The 22,164-nt window shown below is 48.6% G+C and overlaps 1 protein-coding gene and 1 long non-coding RNA gene across 2 annotated transcripts in view; one reads left to right on the forward strand and one right to left on the reverse strand.

Moving 5' to 3' along the window:
* Positions 1 to 1,000: 1,000 nt before the first annotated feature.
* CHIC1 (cysteine rich hydrophobic domain 1) lies at positions 1,001 to 20,808 on the reverse strand. Its single transcript, XM_075573534.1, has 6 exons — positions 20,550 to 20,808; positions 10,740 to 10,794; positions 6,474 to 6,629; positions 5,597 to 5,653; positions 5,423 to 5,482; positions 1,001 to 5,088 (listed from the first exon to the last, which is right to left on the reverse strand). The coding sequence occupies exons 1-6, from the start codon at positions 20,786 to 20,788 to the stop codon at positions 5,038 to 5,040; spliced, it is 618 nt and encodes a 205-aa protein (XP_075429649.1). The 5' UTR covers positions 20,789 to 20,808; the 3' UTR covers positions 1,001 to 5,037.
* LOC142467613 (uncharacterized) overlaps positions 20,725 to 22,164 on the forward strand; it is a 28,586-nt gene continuing 27,146 nt past the window's right edge. The window contains exon 1 of the long non-coding RNA XR_012788439.1: positions 20,725 to 20,967. This is a non-coding gene — a long non-coding RNA (uncharacterized LOC142467613). The remainder of the gene's footprint in view (positions 20,968 to 22,164) is intronic.

Consider the following 22,164-nt stretch of genomic DNA (forward strand, 5'->3'; position numbering starts at 1 on the left):
ATCCCCAGTTATTACTCCTATTTTAGGAAACAAAATATAGTGCAACGCGATACGGAACACATGTGTTCCCCGCTAGGGAACGTCCCAAGTTTATCTACTTTAATATATTATAAATATAAAAAATGACTGCGGTGGATCAATGTCAAATTATACTGTCTTTTAAAATGTAAACCGAAAAACAATGTATATTGTTAAACATGTTCCGTTTATACAAGCTACACATACAATGTACCAATGTTCGTGCATACAGAAAAAGAAAGAAGGTGCTTATCCTCTTTATAACACCACTATGGCTATTGATTGATAGAACACATTCTGGTGACATTTCTTAAATGCTGGTGTTAAGGCTCAAAAAAGAAAAAGCCTGGGTAAAGCTGCCACTGTCCTGTGAGGTTTTTGAATGAACGCGTTTAAGACATTGTCATTGCAGAAACAAATGTTTGGTGTTAAAGTCTCCTTTGCAACTCCTTAAAAACCAAAAAAACAAAACAGGATTTTTCTGTGTTAATCAGTCAGTGCTGTAGCATTAGATAACTGTGTTTCTTTTTTTAACAAACCAATTTAATGATTTTTTTTTTATTATTAATGTACGGATCATCCTTTGGTTGCTATAGAAACCATTTAGAAAGTCATATCCACTTCCTCTTTTGAAACAGGAGTCACCTTTTTGAGTTCTGAACTTTGGCAACCAAGTATCAAACAGATCTGTGGCTGTGTTCCAATCAGCAGACGGTATCACTTTGAAAGCTGTAACAATGTGTTACACTTCGTAATATAATGTAACACATCAGCTGCAGTATTTTACAGACTGCAGCAAAGTTAGAAGGCGGCCATTTCGTTAGGCACACAATCAGGATTTTGATAGATTTATAACAGGAGCACCAAACGATTGCCAGTTTAGGTAAGAATGTACACACACACACACACACGTTTAGATCAGGGTTATTGAGATAACGTTGCTGCAGTGTTAAGAGTTAACAGATATAGGGCATAGCAACCATCACAAAAAAAACTGTTTAATAAGGAAATTAAGCTTATTAAAAACTATTTCACTTTTATATACACCATGAAATATTTGTATAGTTGTAGCGGATACAGCAAAGACAGACATTAAAAAGTTATATACATAGAAAAAGTAAACTTATTTTGAAATGAGTTAGAGCAGCTTTTCCCCTATCCTCTTGTAAAACACATTGCTTATTTTCACCAACAAGGCACCGTGTATCCATCTTATGGAAGCTGTATCATTAACTCCTTTATATTTACTTCCAGATGCATTACTTGTTTATTCAAGTACAGTATGTGCGGTGTACGTCCAACCACAGAGAGATTATTCTACTTGGAGAGGAGTTAAAAAGAAGCCCATTGTGGCGATCTATAAGCGGGGAACTGAAACCACTTATCCTGGGGAGGCAAACTCCAGAGATGGATTACCCTGTTTCTTTAGTCACATACTGATATGTATGTATATTTCTATTTGTATATTTGCCAGTGGTTCAGTACTTTGCGTAGTGTTTTTTGTTGAATATATTTGTGGGTGTTTCAGTATTTTGTTTAACCATAATTCCTGCATGATTTGAGGAAGAGGAGGGGGGATGGGGAGAGATACAGTGCAAGTCACGCTGGTAAATATGGCTACGTTAACTTTAACACGTTTTGCTTTAGTTCAGGGGTGGCCAATGCCAGTCCTCAAGTTTTCAGGATAGCCCTGCTTCAGCACAGGTAGTGCGGTCAAAGACAGCCTCCTGTGCTGAAGCAGGGATATCCTGAAAACCAGACCTGTTGGTGGCCCTTGACGACTGGAATTGGCCACCCCTGCTTTAGTAGCATCCTTTTCCATTAACCCCTTAAATGCCTGGGTGCTTACGATGCAACAGTACTTCACTTGAGTAAAAAACAAAAAGCTTCATCTCTCACTTTACAATATATCTATTAAACAAGAGGTGCTCAACTCCAGGCCGCCTCCCCCCCCCCCTAACAGGTCAGAAAACCTGACCTGTTGAGGGGGGCTTGAGGACTGGAGCTTAGCACCCCTGTATTAAAACATAGAAAACAGATGGGTGACACCAAGTACTGAATTTCAACATGAACTAAATGATACCAGATAATGGTGCATATATGGTGAATTCTCTGTGCTTAAGTAGCAACGGACGGTTCTCTGATGCACACTCTCCAGGCTCAGGTATAAAAAGGCAAGAACTCAGCATGTTCTGTAGCCGGGGGACCATGGCGTTTGTATTGCTGCAAGCAGCCAGGCACACCGCTTCACAATGTTCCTGGTAGTAATAGGAAGCAATAAAGCTTAGTTGTATTTTTTTACACCTGTGTGTCACTTTAATTTCTGCTCACCTGTGTGTGGCTTTTAGCGGACACGATGTGACCGAGTGAATCGTACTTCACAGTACCACTACTTTTTGCTACTGAGAAGAGCATGGGGACGGATATCAGCGGCTCCAGGCACACGTAACTTGCCACTTTTACTGCTGCTCCTGCTCACTGTCTAGTTCAGGGGTGGCCGGGTCAGGCTTTCCCTGCTTCAGCACAGGTGGCTGAGCAGTTGTTGATTGAGCTGCCTGTGCTGAAGCAGGGATATCTTGAAGACCTGTTGGTGGCCGAGGACTGCAGTTGGACACCCGAGCTAGCGGAAAAGATGTGGCTATGACCGAGATGGGCTTCCTCGTACCTCTCTGGCGCAGAGAAGAGCTCAGAGGGCGTCTGCCAACTGACCTGGTCCCCTGGATTAAGAAAATTGTGAGTGCCGTCTTAGGCTGCGCTTATAGTACTAGCTATGGCGACGCGACCGCTGACGTCAGCCGTCGTTATTGCGATTCCTGCACTGTTGCGGAGGGTGACAGGGGGCGTGGCCGCGTGCGGTTTGCCCTCATTGGCTGAACCGCTGACGTCACGCTGCTGCAAATGTTAAGTTCTCTTGACTACAGCGATCTTGGCCGCTGTATCGCGGTCGTGCCCACTATGGGCACTCGCGACGGACTTCAAGCACTGGCCACGGCGCACATAAACGCAGCCTTAAAAATCAGGAGCGTGTACATCATGTGAATTTTAACAAGGATGACACACACACACACAGAAATGCAGCTAGAACTTGTTACAGTCATTTGAATCCCATTCATGCTGCAATGAATTGCACAGTAACATGCTGCAGCCTGTGTGGCAGTGAGGGGATACACCCCCAGATTCATCAAGCTCTGATGCAGAGTAACGCAAACAATCTGGCATTAACCCGCACCGCAGCTCAAGGAATCTGCCCCATAATGTGGCACTGCAACATTGGGGGGATTTCCAGGGCGCTGGCCATTAAACCGGGACTGGTCGTCACGTATCCTCGACAGAAGCATCGTTACCAGCAGTCAACAGGTTGGGACATTACTGTGCTATATTACAGAAGCAACATACTAAATAGCAACCATACTCCATTAACTCCTTCACTGCCACACATTTATGACCACAGTTTTGTATGCTCTCCAAGCACAGGCGCCAATTAGGAAATAGACCAATATTGTATTATACGTTTCTGCTACAGCAATTCCTTCCCCCCCCCCACCCCCCTTTAGGTTTATATTGGTTACCAAAAACCTGACCGAATATCAGTAATGTTCCAGTTCTGTATCTAGACATTACATTTTGAAGAATAAACATTTTTAATATGAAAACAGAAATAAACCGAACTTTTGTCCAATTACATAGATTTGCTACGAAAGTGCCCTCTCTCAGCTTCTACATATAACCAGATTATGGCTTTACTAGAGAACAGCGCGATAGGCCCCTTTGCAAAACAATACATTAATGTCTACATCCGCTTCAACGGACCTAAAGGATTCATACAATCAAAATAATGCCTAGAAGTTAATACAAAACATAGATAGAATCGTTGGCAACATAGGAACAGCTAGATTACATTCTGTAAACTGGCATAACACTTTACATTCTGAAAAAGGCAATATTTACAGTTTGTTTTTGGTTAAACAAATAATCCTTTTCAGGTGTGAAGATGTGAAGGTGTGTATGTATATAATGTGTGTATATCTATATATACACACACACACACATACGTGTATAAATAGCTGTAAATGTTGAACACATCCAAGTGCCCTCGCTTATAATAACTTATTGGTAAACAGCACTTTCCATTCTTCTGGCCGACACGTGACATATAATAAAATAAGCACAGCTATAACCCAACTATAATCGGCACGCTGCATACACACACAAGGGATTTGTCCAACAGTACTAGAAATCTGACAGTCCCAGGGTTCTACATTAAGTAGATTGGTGAGGCGTTTAATAACTCCTTCACTGCTGGAAGGTTTAAACTATCTGGAGCTCTTGTCAGTAGTAGTGTATCAGAACGGACCCATGGGTTAACGCTGCAATCTTCTCGTCTCCATATCCTTTTCTCTCACCTGACCTGCTCAGCAGTGCTTCTGGTTCCCGCTGTGCCAGCACCGGGCAAAACTATTTGCCCACCGGACACACAATGATTCCAGGGTCAGGGTTCACTCTAGCAACCATTAGACAGCTGCAATGTCCTACTTCCCATCGGTGACAACGAGGGGCCTCGGTCATTCCTTACCCCAAAGTTCAGGGGACCACAAATCAGGTTCGAGAGACCCCCACGGCTAAGGTAAGGTGAAGGGGCTTGTGGCTTTAAACTCTATGGTAGTGGAATAGTTAATATTGTAGAAACAAGTAAGGCAACAAGCTTCAGTTTAAAGCAGCACTGATATTAGATTCCTAGTGGCAACTATATACATGTATGTGCGTGTATACAACATTAAAATGGTGAATGCCACGCAAGGAGCCTCCCTCAACATAAAAAAATAAATGTGCAAATGTTGTTTTCTTACACACAATAGAAAATACCAGAGCTATAAGGATACTCTACGGTTATACAAAAAGACCCTTTGCGTTTCTAAAACACAGTAGAAGTATATCATCTTCTTTCCAGAACCGTCTACAAGGCACTAAGGGTAGGAATGACAGGTCACATGAAAACAAAAATTAAGTAGTCAATTCTCTTCAATCTGGTCGAAATATTGGATATTTTGGTATGAATTCTATTAGTATTACCTGTAAGGGATAAAAGATAACCGTGTAAAGAGACACTGCAGAACATAATACATACGTACATCAAGTCTACCCCTAGTTATCACTGAATGTATTATTTTGCTACACAAGGACAGCAAGATATTGATTCACAAGCAGTATACATTAAAAATAAGCATTCCTGTTCTCAACCCGTGTGGCTGTGGGACCGGATAAGTGTCACAGACCTCAATGGCAGGGAAAAAAATAATAATAATAATAATAATATAGATATACTAAATTACCCGACTTCATTCACATTATCCTGGTCTGTCAGTTTAATATAAATTAAAAAATTAATAAAAAATGTCATACTTACATATTCCATCATATTGTTAGATTCACATTTCCTTCTACTCAACTTCCAGTGCAAACCAAGCTGGGAACACAATTATTGTCATATTATTTAATGTCCTCAACATAAGTCAGTAAGTGTACACACAGACACACACACAGATACACACAGACACACACAGACAGACAGACAGCTTACCTTGTGGTATAATCTGTTATTCTCCCATTCCAACAATTTATGAATGGATCTTCTAGTCTATGAAAATCATATAGAAACGATGAAACAGACATTATGAACTGAGAAATATACAATGTGTGACTGTAATAGACAGGTGTTCTTTAAACTATTCTGTAGGACCCTGGGGTCGGTGGGAACAATAACTTCCCTGAGAAAAGTTTGGTTATAGTGCATTTTTTATTTTACCTTTTAAAAAGACCAAAGAAATGTTATTTTGCTATATATTCTAATTGAATAATGAAATGTTATAAATGATATGTTATATAGGAAGCTGGTCTTTTAAATAAAAGGACGTAGCACTGCAACAATATTTGCACAAACATGGGATAAGTAGGCTGGGGTTTCACAAAGACCAGAAATGATATACGTTTGGTGGGTAAAGAAATCTATCACTCGTGAGCAGATGTGTGTTCAGACAAAGCCCAAACGTTTTTTTGTTAACCGGCTTCCCCCAAGTAACAATACACCTTTAAAAGATTCTACAGCTCTCGAAGGAATGAAAACGGTGCTGAAGTCTTCCAGAGGTTATCTAAATTTTTTTTTTTTTATGGTAGTAAACACTGTTACCAAAAGGTGTAAACTGCAGTTTGGGGAACGAGACTGATGGAACCAGTCCGCAAACCTTCAAGTGTTTAAAAAATAGTTTTGCTAATTACCTTAATATGAAAAAACAAAAACCCCCTGTTAATCAATATACTATGTGACTAAAGACCAGCCGTACAGGAAGAGGCTCATGAATTAGGAATACGTCTTGTTCTTCTCACTTCCAGGTTGCTTTAGAACACAAGAGACCATTGTAACTCATCCATCTCCATAAAACTGGACAGTCTGCACTTACTCTCTTGTTTAGACATATCACAGGCCACAGACTGCAGCCTAATGTACAACAGCAGCAGATACAGCCACATAGCAGCCACTTCACATTGAGGGGAAGATTCTTCCTCAAGCAGGCGTTCACGCGCCCGGTACTGATCTTAAATTCTTCTGGGGCAACCTGCAACAACCAATACTGTGCTTTAGTCATGAATACTTCCCAGTCATTACCTCCTGCTCGTTACACAGACGGATGGCAGTACTTCATGGCGGAACGGTCCTCCTTACTTGAACCCTGTGCTATTTAATACTAAAAGCTGATAACTTGAATTTGCCCAAATTGTCTTGCCAGGCCAGTATTTGTTGGTTCTGTGGGTTCTGGGACGGCTGGCTTAACTGCTTGTATTTTAGGAAAGCAGCCAGGGTAGGAAGGGAGTTAGAAAATGTCATTAATGACAACCTAACATAGTGTAGAAAAGCGTTAAACAGTAGGAAGTGGGCGTCCTTGCTCTGTATTCCTGGTTTCTCTGAGGAGCAGTTCCTAATACCTTTATACTAGAGCAGGGGCAGCCAACTCCAGTCCTCAAGGGCCACCAACAGGTCAGGTTTTCAGGATATCCCTGCTTCAGCACAGGTGGTCCAATCAGTGGCTCAATCGAAGACAACATCACCTGTGCTAAAGCAGGGATAACCTGAAAACCTGACCTGTTGGTGGCCCTTGAGGACTGGAGTTGGGTATGCCTGCACTAGCATATGGCAACGCTGTAATGTCCGTGTAATACGTCCGTGTGTGTGTGATTGCCATGATCCCATTTTGCTGGGCTGTGGAATATCTTGGTGAATTCAAAAATATATAATAAATGAATCCATGAGGTGGGTGTATGTTGCCTCAAAATACATATTAAAGCACCGCAGGACTACTTCTACAGTGTCTAGATTGGTAAAATGATTAACAACGTATTACCAAAACTCCCAGCTAAGATTACACGCTAAAAATGTCTGAATAGAAGTCGTCAAAGAATGCTGGAATAAATATTTACTGAACTGGCCCATATAAGCATAATATGGTGTTAATAAAATGCTATATACAATATAAAGGGGAGAAAAAGAAACCACAAGCACCCAGTAATGCTCTCCGTGTTTCTCACCCGCTCCTCGGACTCCCCCAGCCACACCATGTTTTATGAATACCCAGATAACCACAGATTGACGTATCAGATGCGTGTGCAAACGTGTGCTTGGAAAATCCATTATTTCTAAAAATCGGGTCAGGCTGGAGTGGCTCCAGAAGGAGGAAGAGAAAAATGGAGATGTACAATATACACATCCTTCAGATCAGAGCAAAAGCATCCTACGCAGCAGCGTGCGTTGCAAGTATTTCCTGCAGAGATGAATAAAGTAGGAACGCCATTACCGCGCCGCCACCATCGGAGAGGTTTACTCAATGGTGCCGATTTGAGAAGCGTTTGGTTAGTCCCCTTTATATGGTTTTTGTCTCGGTCATCAAAAGAAAAGATAAGAGCTTTGCTTCTGGTTGTACTTGTCCACATTGTAAAGGCAGATTATTTCCTCTAGGCTTCCCCCCCCCCTCTCTTCTTTTAAACATTGTTAAAAGGGGGTCGTAATATTTTACGACAGGATGCAAGAAGGGCGGCAAACAGAAAAAGACTAAGCAAAGCCCAGCAGGCTGGATCTGGCCTCTTCAAAAATCACAATCATGACCCTATCAATCACCTGTCATCTTGGGTCACAATACGAAGGGCACATTTTACGGCTTACACCCCTTAACTGCAGCCTTATCTGCTCAGAGGACCTCTTATTGTTTAAGGCATTTGGGCAGGAAACTGTACTGTGTTCCCTTGAGGTTCAGCGAGTCATTGTGTTGTCACCTGGAGCAGTTAGTGCTATAGGGGCCTGTATATCATCAGGGAATCTTGTCAGTTTAGTTTGTTCTTGTGGAAGTAGAAAAAAAAACAAAAAACACAACAACAAAAAAAGCCTATTCCTCCCCCAAACCAGACATGCTAGAAAAGGTATTATGCGTTATAAAAAAGAACAATCTGTGCCTAAGAGAGGAGAAAGTAGTGGGGATGTCTTTTTCCTCTCACCCGCCTGCTGCAATACAGCACTACATCCTTAATTAGCACTTGAAATGAGCGAAAGTTATTAAATATAATTACTGGTATAAAGAAATGGAGAATTGTGTTACAGATTTGTCCTGGGACAGGTTAGAACAGTGTATAAAGCAAGGAAAAAGCGGAGAATTTTTCAACATGAGTGAGAGATGTTTTTTTTGTGGGTGGGTGGGTGGGGGCGCGTTGGTTTAGGAGTAAAGTAAAATATTAGCAAAAACTGATTTGTCAAGGATATTGCTACCAATGTTTAATTGGGCAGCTAAAATCTACTATTGAATGTGCAGCCCCACTTAAGAAATCTTTAGTTACAATAAAGTGAAAGCACGAAAGGGGATATGCTTTAAACTGCGCTAGTTAGGATAGCTAGGCAGGTTCTCCAAAAATACTGGACACAATGGTGCGAGAGACGCGCGCACACATGTCATGCTGTTTCCTCCTCTCCTTGGCCCCACCCACATGCTCCTGACACATCCTCCTGATTGGCTGCAGTACCCAGCAGCAGCCAATCAGGATGGAGGAAGCTATCCAGCCCGCTAGCAACAGTCTTGCTCAGGGAAATCCTGTGGCTCCCCCAAACTGGCCAGGTCACTATGTCCAGAAAGGCAACACCGGTATACACATACATGTCCAGAGATGTAACAATCAGACACATACACGCCCAGAGAGGCAATACCGGACACATACACGCCCAGAGAGGCCATACCGGACACATACACGCCCAGAGAGGCAATACCGGACACATACACGCCCAGAGAGGCAATACCGGACACATACACGCCCAGAGAGGCAATACAGGACACATACACGCCCAGAGAGGCAATACCGGACACATACACGCCCAGAGAGGCAATACCGGACACATACACGCCCAGAGAGGCAATACCGGACACATACACGCCCAGAGAGGCAATACCGGACACATACACGCCTAGAGAGGCAATACCGGACACATACACGCCTAGAGAGGCAATACCGGACACATACACGCCTAGAGAGGCAATACCGGACACATACACGCCCAGAGAGGCAATACCGGACACATACACGCCTAGAGAGGCAATACCGGACACATACACGCCTAGAGAGGCAATACCGGACACATACACGCCCAGAGAGGCAATACCGAACACATACACGCCCAGAGAGGCAATACCGGACACATACACACCCAGAGAGGTAATACCTGACACATACACGCCCAGAGAGGTAATACAGGACACATACACGCCCAGAGAGGTAATACAGGACATACACGCCCAGAGAAGTAATACCAGACACATACACGCCCAGAGAGGCAATACCGGACACATACACGCCCAGAGAGGTAATACAGGATACATACATGTCCAATATTAGCTCCAATTTTTTACAGGACAGTCCGGTTCAATACTGGGCACCTGGTAACCCTAAACTGCGGATCGGGACACTGACTCCCATTGACTTCAGTGAGTTCATGTGCGATACTGCCCAAATTGGCACTATTGCAGTTTTTAGGAATCACCCCGTAAGTCGTGTACAATCTTTCAAATACTTTAATACTTATTTGATCACTCGTTATATTTTTATATAACAAGCAGTGATCAGGGATCAGTTACAAAAGAGTTTTTACAAGTTGTTTTTAAAGAACAACCTCACAAGAAGTAAGCACAATGATAAAACGTCCAACCGAAAACAGATTAACATGTACAAGTAAGGTTTTAAAAAAGTAAGTAGACAAATGCTTTTGAAATGTAGTTTAAATAGGGTATTTATTCATTGCTATCTTTTACGGAGGAACTCAACTGTTAAAAAAAAAAGAAAATAATTCCAGACCATGCAAACAAAGAAGCATGTTAATATACAATTTCCCCCCCCACTACTGGTAAAGAGACATTATGGGAACTGAAACACAATTAACTTCTAATTATTATATTAGCAAATCTTTTGTATCCTAGGGAAACAAGAACAGTGATCATGTTACCTTCACGTAATACAGCATATTACAGTAATTCCAATATTTGTTCAACGCCATTCAATGACTGGGTATACAGGTGCATGGCAAACTACAGCAAAGGGTCTCTTAATGAATACACTTTCTATAGTGTTGTGTTTTATTTCCATACATAACTACAATTACACCCTAGTTGCCTTGTGAAGTTAAATGCAAACATGCTTACCTTTCCTGTTAAAACAGAGGGGAATTCTGCTTCAAACTTGTTGCTTAAGCCAAACCTTAAGGGGAAAAAAATATACACAACAAAAGTTATACATCAATAAACCAAAAAACACTTCTCTTTTTAACACTCAAGAACTTTCTGTGCATATATTCACTGTGGTATCCAAACCTGAAATCGCAAATAAAACAGCAATAACTTTTTATACATTCATGGCTTAACCATGTCTGCATGAATAAATACAATGGAAAAAAGGAGGCTGATGCAGATATGGTTAAGATCCATGAATGTATAAAATGTGAGGGTTTGCAGATATAGTACTCTGATATATGTTCAAGACATCATGCAAAAGTGGTTATGGAAAGGTTAACTTTGGTAACAAGATATTTATTCTGCACAGAGTAAGACTGTAGGGTTTGCTTCCAAGGCAGTAACTGAACACTCTACATCAGGGGAGCGCAAACTTTTGCAGCTGGGCCCCCCTCCCTTACCTTGATGCGGTGTCAAATGACGCCGTGGGGTCATGTGATGTGACGTCACGTGTCCCGCCGGCAGAGTTAAGGTAAGTATAGCGCTGCAGAGGCCTCACGCGATCCCCCGGCATTTAATGTAAAGGCCTCGGTGAAGAGCACGGGGCCTCTGCAACCGCCTGCGCCCTCCCAGAAAGATCTCCCGCGCCCCCCCCCCCCCCCCCCAACTCTACATTAAACAAGGGTGGGCAACTCCAGTGCTCAAGGGCAACCAATAGGTCAGGTTTTCAGGATATCCCTGCATCAGCACAGGTGGCTCAATCAGATATTCAGTCGAAGAGTTTGCTTCAACACACGTGGCTCATCTGAATTTTTGTGCATATTGTGTGTGTATATACATGTATGTGTGTATATGTATGTAGATACACACACACACACGTATCTCAAATGGAAATATTACTGTGTGCTCATTAGCATGTCTTAGACAGGTCTGCAACACGCACATTATATATATATATATAATCAGTGATATAGATAGCGCAGTGAAGCCCCGGGTCCCCCCTTGTCCCTCTCACAGGGTGATATATATATATACAGTGGTCGACAAATCACCCAAAAATCTACTCGCCAGACAAAAAAATCTACTCGCCACCTAGTACCACACGTGTGCTGCTTGGGCCAATAGGAGCTCGCCACGATGTTAAATCCACTCGCCCGGGGCGAGCAAATGTATAGGTTTGTCGAACACTGTGTATATATATATATATATATATATATATATATATATATATATATATATATATATATATATATATATATATATATATATATATATATATATATATATATATATATATATATATATATATAATAATCAAAAAATAAATAGATGATACCGTTCTGTGGCTATCAAAATGCTTTTATTTGTGCGAGCTTTCGAGATACACTTATTTGTGCAAGCTTCCGGCGATGTTACAATGAATGAAGCAAGCAAAAGGTATACCTAAAAACAGTGTCTATTGGAATGTTATCTGTGCTGGCCCTTCCCCCGGTGTGGATGTGTTTTATGGCTAGAGGTGTCAAAAGGTTGCTGAAAGCAAGTGATGGAAGAGTGTGTGTGTGTATCAGTGTGAATAAAAATGAATGGAGAGCCCACAGTATATACAGTGCTTTACAAAAAGGTGTGTGTGGAGTGGGAGTGGATATAAATGGTGTGGGTGGGTGTGGAAATGTGAGAGATTGTAGCACAACTAAAAGTGTGTGTGGATACTTAGTGGTCCCTATTGGTGTATAGGGATGGAAAAACAAGGAGTATAAGTATGTGTGAGAGACAGCTGTGTGTGCATACATATAGCACAGTATGTGCAGACATGGCCTTTTGCGCTCATGGGAAGAGAGTTCACTTGTGTCAGTAATTGATACTTCTACATATACATACATACATACATACACATACATATATATATATATATATAAAAATAAAAATAAATAGACGATACCGTTCTGTGGCTAACGAAATGCTTTTATTTGTGCGAGCTTTCGAGATACACTGATCTCTTCTTCCGGCGATGTTACAATGAATGAAGCAAGCAAAGAGAATACTTAAAAACAGTGTCTCTTGGAATGTTATCTGTGCTTGTCCTTCCCCCGGTGTGGATGAGATTTATGGCTAGAGGTGTTAAATGGTTCCTGAAAGAAATTGATGTAAGAGTGTGTGTGTGTGTATGTGTGTATCTGTGTGAATATAAATGAATTGAGAGCCCACAGTGTATACAGTGCTTTACAAAAGGGGTGTGTGGAGTGCCCAGGAGGCTGCTACTACATAGGTGAGACAGGGCAGGGGCTAAACAAGAGAATGAACCTGCACCGCCACAGCATCACACGCGGAACAAGAGACAGTCCTGTCGGCGAACACGGAACAAGAGACAGTCCTGTCGGCGAACATTTCTCTGACTCTGGCCATAAGATGAACGATCTGAGGGTTGCCATACTCAAAGGTAATCTTAAAACACCGAAAGAGAGACAGTTGCATGAATACAAATTTATGCAACTGTTCGGGACACTTAACGGTGGCCTAAACAGAGATCGAAATTTTATGAGTCATTACTGACACAAGTGAACTCTCTTCCCATGAGCGCTAAAGACCATGTCTGTACATACTGTGCTATATGCAGTGGTCGACAAATCACCAAAAAAATCTACTCGCCAAACAAAAAAATCTACTCGCCACCTAGTACCAAACGTGTGCTGCTTGGGCCAATAGTAGCTCGCCACAATGTTAAATCCACTCGCCTGGGGCGAGCAAATGTATAGGTTTGTCGAACACTGGCTATATGTATGCACACACATCTGTCTCTTACACATACCAACACTCCTTGTTTTTCCATCCCTATACACCAATAGGGACCACATAGTATCCACACACACTTTTAGTTATGCCACTATCTCCCACATTTCCACACCTACCCACACCATTTTTATTAACTCCCACTCCACACACCCCTTTTGTAAAGCACTGTATACACTGTGGGCTCTCCATTCATTTATATTCACACAGATACACACACACACTCTTACATCACTTTCTTTCAGGAACCATTTAACACCTCTAGCCATAAATCTCATCCACACCGGGGGAAGGACAAGCACAGATAACATTCCAAGAGACACTGTTTTTAAGTATTCCCTTTGCTTGCTTCATTCATTGTAACATCGCCGGAAGAAGAGATCAGTGTATCTCGAAAGCTCCCACAAATAAAAGCATTTCGTTAGCCACAGAACGGTATCATCTATTTATTTTTTGATTATTGAAGCTCGGCTAACACGGTACTGATACACACACACACACACACACTCCCCCACTCTCCCACTCTCCCACTCTCCCACAGAGTAATGTATACACACAGCGCAGTGAGGCCCCGGGTCCCCCCTTTGCCTCTCTCACAGAGTGATATATACGCACACAGCGCAGTGAGGCCCCGGGTCCCCCCTTTGCCTCTCTCACAGAGTGATATATACGCACACAGCGCAGTGAGGCCCCGGGTCCCCCCTTGCCCCTCTCACAGAGTAATGTACACACAGTGCAGTGAGGCCCCGGGTCCCCCCTTTGCCTCTCTCACAGAGTGATATATACACATAGCGCAGTGAGGCCCCCGGGTCCCCCCTTGCCCCTCTCACAGAGTAATGTACACACAGCGCAGTGAGGCCCCGGGTCCCCCCTTGCCCCTCCCACAGAGTAATGTATACACACAGCGCAGTGAGGCCCCGGGTCCCCCCTTGCCCCTCTCACAGAGTAATGTATACACACAGCGCAGTGAGCCCCCGGGTCCCCCCTTGCCCCTCTCACAGAGTAATGTATACACAGCGCAGTGAGGCCCCGGGTCCCCCCTTGCCCCTCTCACAGAGTAATGTATACACACAGCGCAGTGAGGCCCCGGGTCCCCCCTTGCCCCTCTCTCACAGAGTAATGTATACACACAGCGCAGCGAGGCCCCGGGTCCCCCCTTGCCCCTCCCACAGAGTAATGTATACACACAGTGCAGTGAGGCCCCCGGGTCCCCCCTTGCCCCTCTCACAGAGTAATGTACACACAGCGCAGTGAGGCCCCGGGTCCCCCCTTGCCCCTCTCACAGAGTAATATATACACACAGCGCAGTGAGCCCCCGGGTCCCCCCTTGCCCCTCTCACAGAGTAATGTATACACACAGCGCAGTGAACCCCCGGGTCCCCCCTTGCCCCTCTCACAGAGTAATGTATACACACAGCGCAGTGAGGCCCCGGGTCCCCCCTTGCCCCTCTCACAGAGTAATGTATACACACAGCGCAGTGAGGCCCCCGGGTCCCCCCTTGCCCCTCTCACAGAGTAATGTATACACACAGCGCAGTGAGGCCCCGGGTCCCCCCTTGCCCCTCTCACAGAGTAATGTATACACACAGCGCAGTGAGGCCCCCGGGTCCCCCCTTGCCCCTCTCACAGAGTAATGTATACACACAGCGCAGTGAGGCCCCGGGTCCCCCCTTGCCCCTCTCACAGAGTAATGTATAAACACAGCGCAGTGAGGCCCCCGGGTCCCCCCCTTGCCCCTCTCACGGAGTAACATATACACACAGTGCAGTGAGGCCCCGGGTCCCCCCTTGCCCCTCTCACGGAGTAACATATACACACAGTGCAGTGAGGCCCCGGGTCCCCCCTTGCCCCTCTCACAGAGTAATGTATACACAGCGCAGTGAGGCCCCCGGCTCCCCCCTTGCCCCTCTCACAGAGTAATGTATACACACAGCGCAGTGAGGCCCCGGGTCCCCCCCTTACCCCTCTCAGAGTAATGTATACACACAGCGCAGTGAGGCCCCGGGTCCCCCCTTGCCCCTCTCACAGAGGGATGTATACACACAGCGCAGTGAGGCCCCGGGTCCCCCCTTGCCCCTCTCACAGAGTAATGTATACACACAGCGCAGTGAGGCCCCCGGGTCCCCCCTTGCCCCTCTCACAGAGTAATGTATACACAGCGCAGTGAGGTCCCGGGTCCCCCCCTTGCCTCTCTCACAGAGTAATGTATACACACAGCGCAGTGAGCCCCCGGCTCCCCCCTTGCCCCTCTCACAGAGTAATGTACACACAGCGCAGTGAGGCCCCGGGTCCCCCCTTGCCCCTCTCACAGAGTAATGTATACACAGCGCAGCGAGGTCCCGGGTCCCCCCTTGCCCCTCTCACAGAGTAATGTATACACAGCGCAGTGAGGTCCCGGGTCCCCCCTTGCCTCTCTCACAGAGTAATGTATACACACAGCGCAGTGAGGCCCCGGGTCCCCCCTTGCCCCTCTCACAGAGTAATGTACACACACAGCGCAGTGAGGCCCCCGGGTCCCCCCTTGCCCCTCTCACAGAGTAATGTATACACACAGCGCAGTGAGGCCCCCGGGTCCCCCCTTGCCCCTCTCACAGAGTAATGTACACACAGCGCAGTGAGGCCCCCGGGTCCCCCCTTGCCCCTCTCACAGAGTAATGTATACACACAGCGCAGTGAGGCCCCCGGGTCCCCCCTTGCCCCTCTCACAGAGTAATGTATACACACAGCGCAGTGAGGCCCCCGGGTCCCCCCTTGCCCCTCTCACAGAGTAATGTATACACACAGCGCAGTGAGGCCCCGGGTCCCCCCTTGCCCCTCTCACAGAGTAATGTACACACACAGCGCAGTGAGGCCCCGGGTCCCCCCTTGCCCCTCTCACAGAGTAATGTATACACACAGCGCAGTGAGGCCCCCGGGTCCCCCCTTGCCCCTCTCACAGAGTAATGTATACACAGCGCAGTGAGGCCCCCAGCTCCCCCCTTGCCCCTCTCACAGAGTAATGTATACACAGCGCAGTGAGGCCCCCGGCTCCCCCCTTGCCCCTCTCACAGAGTAATGTATACACACAGCGCAGTGAGGCCCCGGGTCCCCCCCTTACCCCTCTCACAGGGTGATATATACACACAGCGCAGTGAGGCCCCCGGGTCCCCCCTTGCCCTTCTCACAGAGTAATGTATACACAGCGCAGTGAGGCCCCCGGGTCCCCCCTTGCCCCTCTCACAGAGTAATGTATACACAGCGCAGTGAGGCCCCCGGCTCCCCCTTTGCCCCTCTCACAGAGTAATGTATACACACAGCGCAGTGAGGCCCCGGGTCCCCCCTTGCCCCTCTCACAGAGTAATGTATACACAGCGCAGTGAGGTCCCGGGTCCCCCCTTGCCTCTCTCACAGAGTAATGTATACACACAGCGCAGTGAGGCCCCGGGTCCCCCCTTGCCCCTCTAACAGAGTAATGTACACACAGCGCAGTGAGGCCCCGGGTCCCCCCTTGCCCCTCTCACAGAGTAATGTATACACAGCGCAGTGAGGTCCCGGGTCCCCCCTTGCCCCTCTCACAGAGTAATGTACACACACAGCGCAGTGAGGCCCCGGGTCCCCCCTTGCCCCTCTCACAGAGTAATGTACACACACAGCGCAGTGAGGTCCCCGGGTCCCCCCTTGCCCCTCTCACAGAGTAATGTATACACACAGCGCAGTGAGGCCCCCGGGCCCCCCCTTGCCCCTCTCACAGGGTGATAGATATATATATACACACACAGCGCATTGAGCACCCGGGTCCCCCCTTGCCCCTCTCACAGAGTAATGTATACACACAGCGCAGTGAGGCCCCGGGTCCCCCCTTGCCCCTCTCACAGAGTAATGTATACACACAGCGCAGTGAGGGCCCCGGGTCCCCCCTTGCCCCTCTCACAGAGTAATGTATACACACAGCGCAGTGAGGCCCCAGGTCCCCCCTTGCCCCTCTCACAGAGTAATGTATACACACAGCGCAGTGAGGCCCCGGGTCCCCCCTTGCCCCTCTCACAGAGTAATGTACACACACAGCGCAGTGAGGCCCCCGGGTCCCCCCTTGCCCCTCTCACAGAGGGATGTATACACACAGCGCAGTGAGGCCCCGGGTCCCCCCCTTACCCCTCTCACAGGGTGATATATACACACAGCGCAGTGAGGCCCCCGGGTCCCCCCTTGCCCCTCTCACAGAGTAATGTATACACAGCGCAGTGAGGCCCCCGGGTCCCCCCTTGCCCCTCTCACAGAGTAATGTACACACACAGCGCAGTGAGGTCCCGGGTCCCCCCTTGCCTCTCTCACAGAGTAATGTATACACACAGCGCAGTGAGCCCCCGGGTCCCCCCTTGCCCCTCTCACAGAGTAATGTATACACACAGCGCAGTGAGCCCCCGGGTCCCCCCTTGCCCCTCTCACAGAGTAATGTACACACACAGCGCAGTGAGGCCCCCGGGTCCCCCCTTGCCCCTCTCACAGAGTAATGTATACACACAGCGCAGTGAGGCCCCGGGTCCCCCCCTTTGCCCCTCTCACAGGGTGATATATACACACAGCGCAGTGAGGCCCCCGGGTCCCCCCTTGCCCTTCTCACAGAGTAATGTATACACACAGCGCATTGAGCCCCCGGGTCCCCCCTTGCCCCTCTCACAGAGTAATGTATACACAGCGCAGTGAGGCCCCCGGGTCCCCCCTTGCCCCTCTCACAGAGGGATGTATACACACAGCGCAGTGAGGCCCCGGGTCCCCCCTTGCCCCTCTCACAGAGTAATGTATACACACAGCGCAGTGAGGCCCCGGGTCCCCCCTTGCCCCTCTCACAGAGTAATGTATACACAGCGCAGTGAGGTCCCGGGTCCCCCCTTGCCTCTCTCACAGAGTAATGTATACACACAGCGCAGTGAGGCCCCGGGTCCCCCCTTGCCCCTCTCACAGAGTAATGTACACACACAGCGCAGTGAGGCCCCCGGGTCCCCCCTTGCCCCTCTCACAGAGTAATGTATACACACAGCGCAGTGAGGCCCCGGGTCCCCCCTTGCCCCTCTCACAGAGTAATGTATACACACAGCGCAGTGAGGCCCCCGGGTCCCCCCTTGCCCCTCTCACAGAGTAATGTATACACACAGCGCAGTGAGGCCCCCGGGTCCCCCCTTGCCCCTCTCACAGAGTAATGTATACACACAGCGCAGTGAGGCCCCGGGTCCCCCCTTGCCCCTCTCACAGAGTAATGTACACACACAGCGCAGTGAGGCCCCGGGTCCCCCCTTGCCCCTCTCACAGAGTAATGTATACACACAGCGCAGTGAGCCCCCGGGTCCCCCCTTGCCCCTCTCACAGAGTAATGTATACACACAGCGCAGTGAGGCCCCCGGGTCCCCCCTTGCCCCTCTCACAGAGTAATGTATACACACAGCGCAGTGAGGCCCCGGGTCCCCCCTTGCCCCTCTCACAGAGTAATGTACACACAGCGCATTGAGCCCCCGGGTCCCCCCTTGCCCCTCTCACAGAGTAATGTATACACACAGCGCAGTGAGCCCCCGGGTCCCCCCTTGCCCCTCTCACAGAGGGATGTATACACACAGCGCATTGAGCCCCCGGGTCCCCCCTTTCCCCTCTCACAGAGTAATGTATACACACAGCGCAGTGAGCCCCCGGGTCCCCCCTTGCCCCTCTCACAGAGTAATGTATACACACAGCGCAGTGAGGCCCCCGGGTCCCCCCATGCCCCTCTCACAGAGTAATGTATACACACAGCGCAGTGAGGCCCCCGGGTCCCCCCTTGCCCCTCTCACAGAGTAATGTACACACAGCGCAGTGAGGCCCCGGGTCCCCCCTTGCCCCTCTCACAGAGTAATGTATACACACAGCGCAGTGAGGCCCCGGGTCCCCCCTTGCCCCTCTCACAGAGTAATGTATACACACAGCGCAGTGAGGACCCCGGGTCCCCCCTTGCCTCTCTCACAGAGTAATGTATACACACAGCGCAGTGAGCCCCCGGGTCCCCCCTTGCCCCTCTCACAGAGTAATGTATACACACAGCGCAGTGAGGCCCCCGGGTCCCCCCTTGCCTCTCTCACAGAGTAATGTATACATACAGCGCAGTGAGCCCCCGGGTCCCCCCTTGCCCCTCTCAAAGAGTAATGTATACACACAGCGCAGTGAGGCCCCCGGGTCCCCCCATGCCCCTCTCACAGAGTAACATATACACACAGCGCAGTGAGGCCCCCGGGTCCCCCCTTGCCCCTCTCACAGAGTAACATATACACACAGCGCTGTGAGGCCCCCGGGTCCCCCCTTGCCCCTCTCACAGAGTAATGTACACACACAGCGCAGTGAGGCCCCCGGGTCCCCCCTTGCCCCTCTCACAGAGTAATGTATAAACACAGCGCAGTGAGGCCCCGGGTACCCCCTTGCCCCTCTCACAGAGTAATGTACACACAGCGCAGTGAGGCCCCCGGGTCCCCCCTTGCCCCTCTCACAGAGTAATGTATACACATAGCGCAGTGAGGCCCCCGGGTCCCCCCTTGCCTCTCTCACAGAGTAATGTATACATACAGCGCAGTGAGCCCCCGGGTCCCCCCTTGCCCCTCTCAAAGAGTAATGTATACACACAGCGCAGTGAGGCCCCCGGGTCCCCCCATGCCCCTCTCACAGAGTAACATATACACACAGCGCAGTGAGGCCCCCGGGTCCCCCCTTGCCCCTCTCACAGAGTAACATATACACACAGCGCTGTGAGGCCCCCGGGTCCCCCCTTGCCCCTCTCACAGAGTAATGTACACACACAGCGCAGTGAGGCCCCGGGTCCCCCCTTGCCCCTCTCACAGAGTAATGTACACACAGCGCAGTTAGGCCCCCGGGTCCCCCCTTGCCCCTCTCACAGAGTAATGTATACACATAGCGCAGTGAGGCCCCCGGGTCCCCCCTTGCCCCTCTCACAGAGTAATGTACACACACAGCGCAGTGAGGCCCCGGGTCCCCGCCTCTTACACGGTGATGTGCCCGGCCCCCCGCACCACCACAGGGTCCGGCGCGTATCTGAGCAGGTGCTCCTCATTCACCACCCGCCCGTGGCCCTCCTCCAGCTCGCCGCTCTCCTCCTCTTCCTCCTCCTCCTCATCCAGCTCGTAGATGGTGTCAAACTCCGCCATGTTGGGCAGCAGGACGCTCATGACGTCAGCGCCCGACGTAGACACCGAGGAGGAGGGGGGGGGGCGATGACGTCGCATGCATCCAAGACGGAGCTGGAGGAGGAGGGCGGAGCTGCCGCTGTGAACTGGGCTTGCGCGGCTTCCGTAGGTGGGAAGAAGCGGGAAGCGCGCGTGCGCCGAGACAGGGGAGCGCGGGAAAAGTGCGGGCCCTGCGCCGCCATTGTGCTTTTTGACGGCTTAGTGCAGCCGGAGCAGAGGTGAGGTGTAGCTATCACAATTTGCATGCGTTGTATGTTTGATTGGCTTTATGATCCATGACGCCCAATCCATTTGACTGACATTCATACAAATATATTGAATAAGTGGTTGGGGGAGAGATGGATGGGGGAGAGGAGGATGGGGATGGGGGAGAGGAGGATGTGGATGGGGGAGAGGAGGATGGGGATGGGGGAGAGGAGGATGTGGATGGGGGAGAGAAGGATGGGGATGAGGGAGAGGAGGGGGACGTGGAGAAGGATGGAGGTGAGGGAGGGGGAGAGAGGAGGATGGGGGAGGGAGGGAGGGAGAGAGAAGAATGAGGAGGATGGGGGAGATGGGGAGGGAGGAGGATGGGAGAGAGGGAGTATGAGGAGAGAGGAGGTTAGGGTGGTGAGACACTGAGGCGCCCTAGACTTCCTCTTATAGGGGTTCACAGAACACATTTTCTAGCAGGCAGTTCACAATTTAAAAAAGGTTGTGTTAGACCAAATCGTTTCCAACATAACTGACTTTTTGTTGTTCGAGTGGAGTAAGACCCTCTAAAAGTGGCACATAGAACTGAGTATCCTCCAATTATCTTCATCATTCTATTATAAAATCAGTAGTATTTAACAAGACTATAGCTTCTCCTTTATCTACTTACTAGCTGAGAGACCCGGCGTTGCCCGGGATGTAAATGCGTAATAGGTAGTATTATTTATAAATCGTGGAACAATAGGTGACTGTTTGTTGTAAAGGTTGGATAATAATATTGAAAAGAAAGATGGAAGAAAATGTAATACGATGTTGTATAAAAATGGTTTATTGTAACCACACCACAGTACAATGTATATTTTGGTGCCATAAGTGATGTAAAAATGTGAGGCGTGTGTCCTGCTAGGGTGTGAGGCGGCGGGTGGCGCGTGGGTTGTGAGTGCTGTCTGTGAGTGGGGGTCCTGCTAGGGTGTGAGGCGGCGGGTGGCGCGTGGGTTGTGAGTGCTGTCTGTGAGTGGGGGTCCTGCTAGGGTGTGAGGCGGTGGGTCAGTGATGTTGGTGCGTAGGGGCGGGAGGCAGCAGGTGTGTGTGTCGGCAGGTATGTGTCGAGTGTGGCGGGTGTCTGTTGAGTGCGTGCAGCGGCTGTGAGGCGGTGGGTGAAAGGCAGAGGCGGCCGGAGTAAGGGCGGGTGAAAGGCAGAGGCGGGGGTGGGGAGGCGGTAA

This window comes from Ascaphus truei, chromosome 16 (assembly GCF_040206685.1).
Source record: "Ascaphus truei isolate aAscTru1 chromosome 16, aAscTru1.hap1, whole genome shotgun sequence".
NCBI classification, from domain to species: Eukaryota; Metazoa; Chordata; class Amphibia; order Anura; family Ascaphidae; genus Ascaphus; species Ascaphus truei.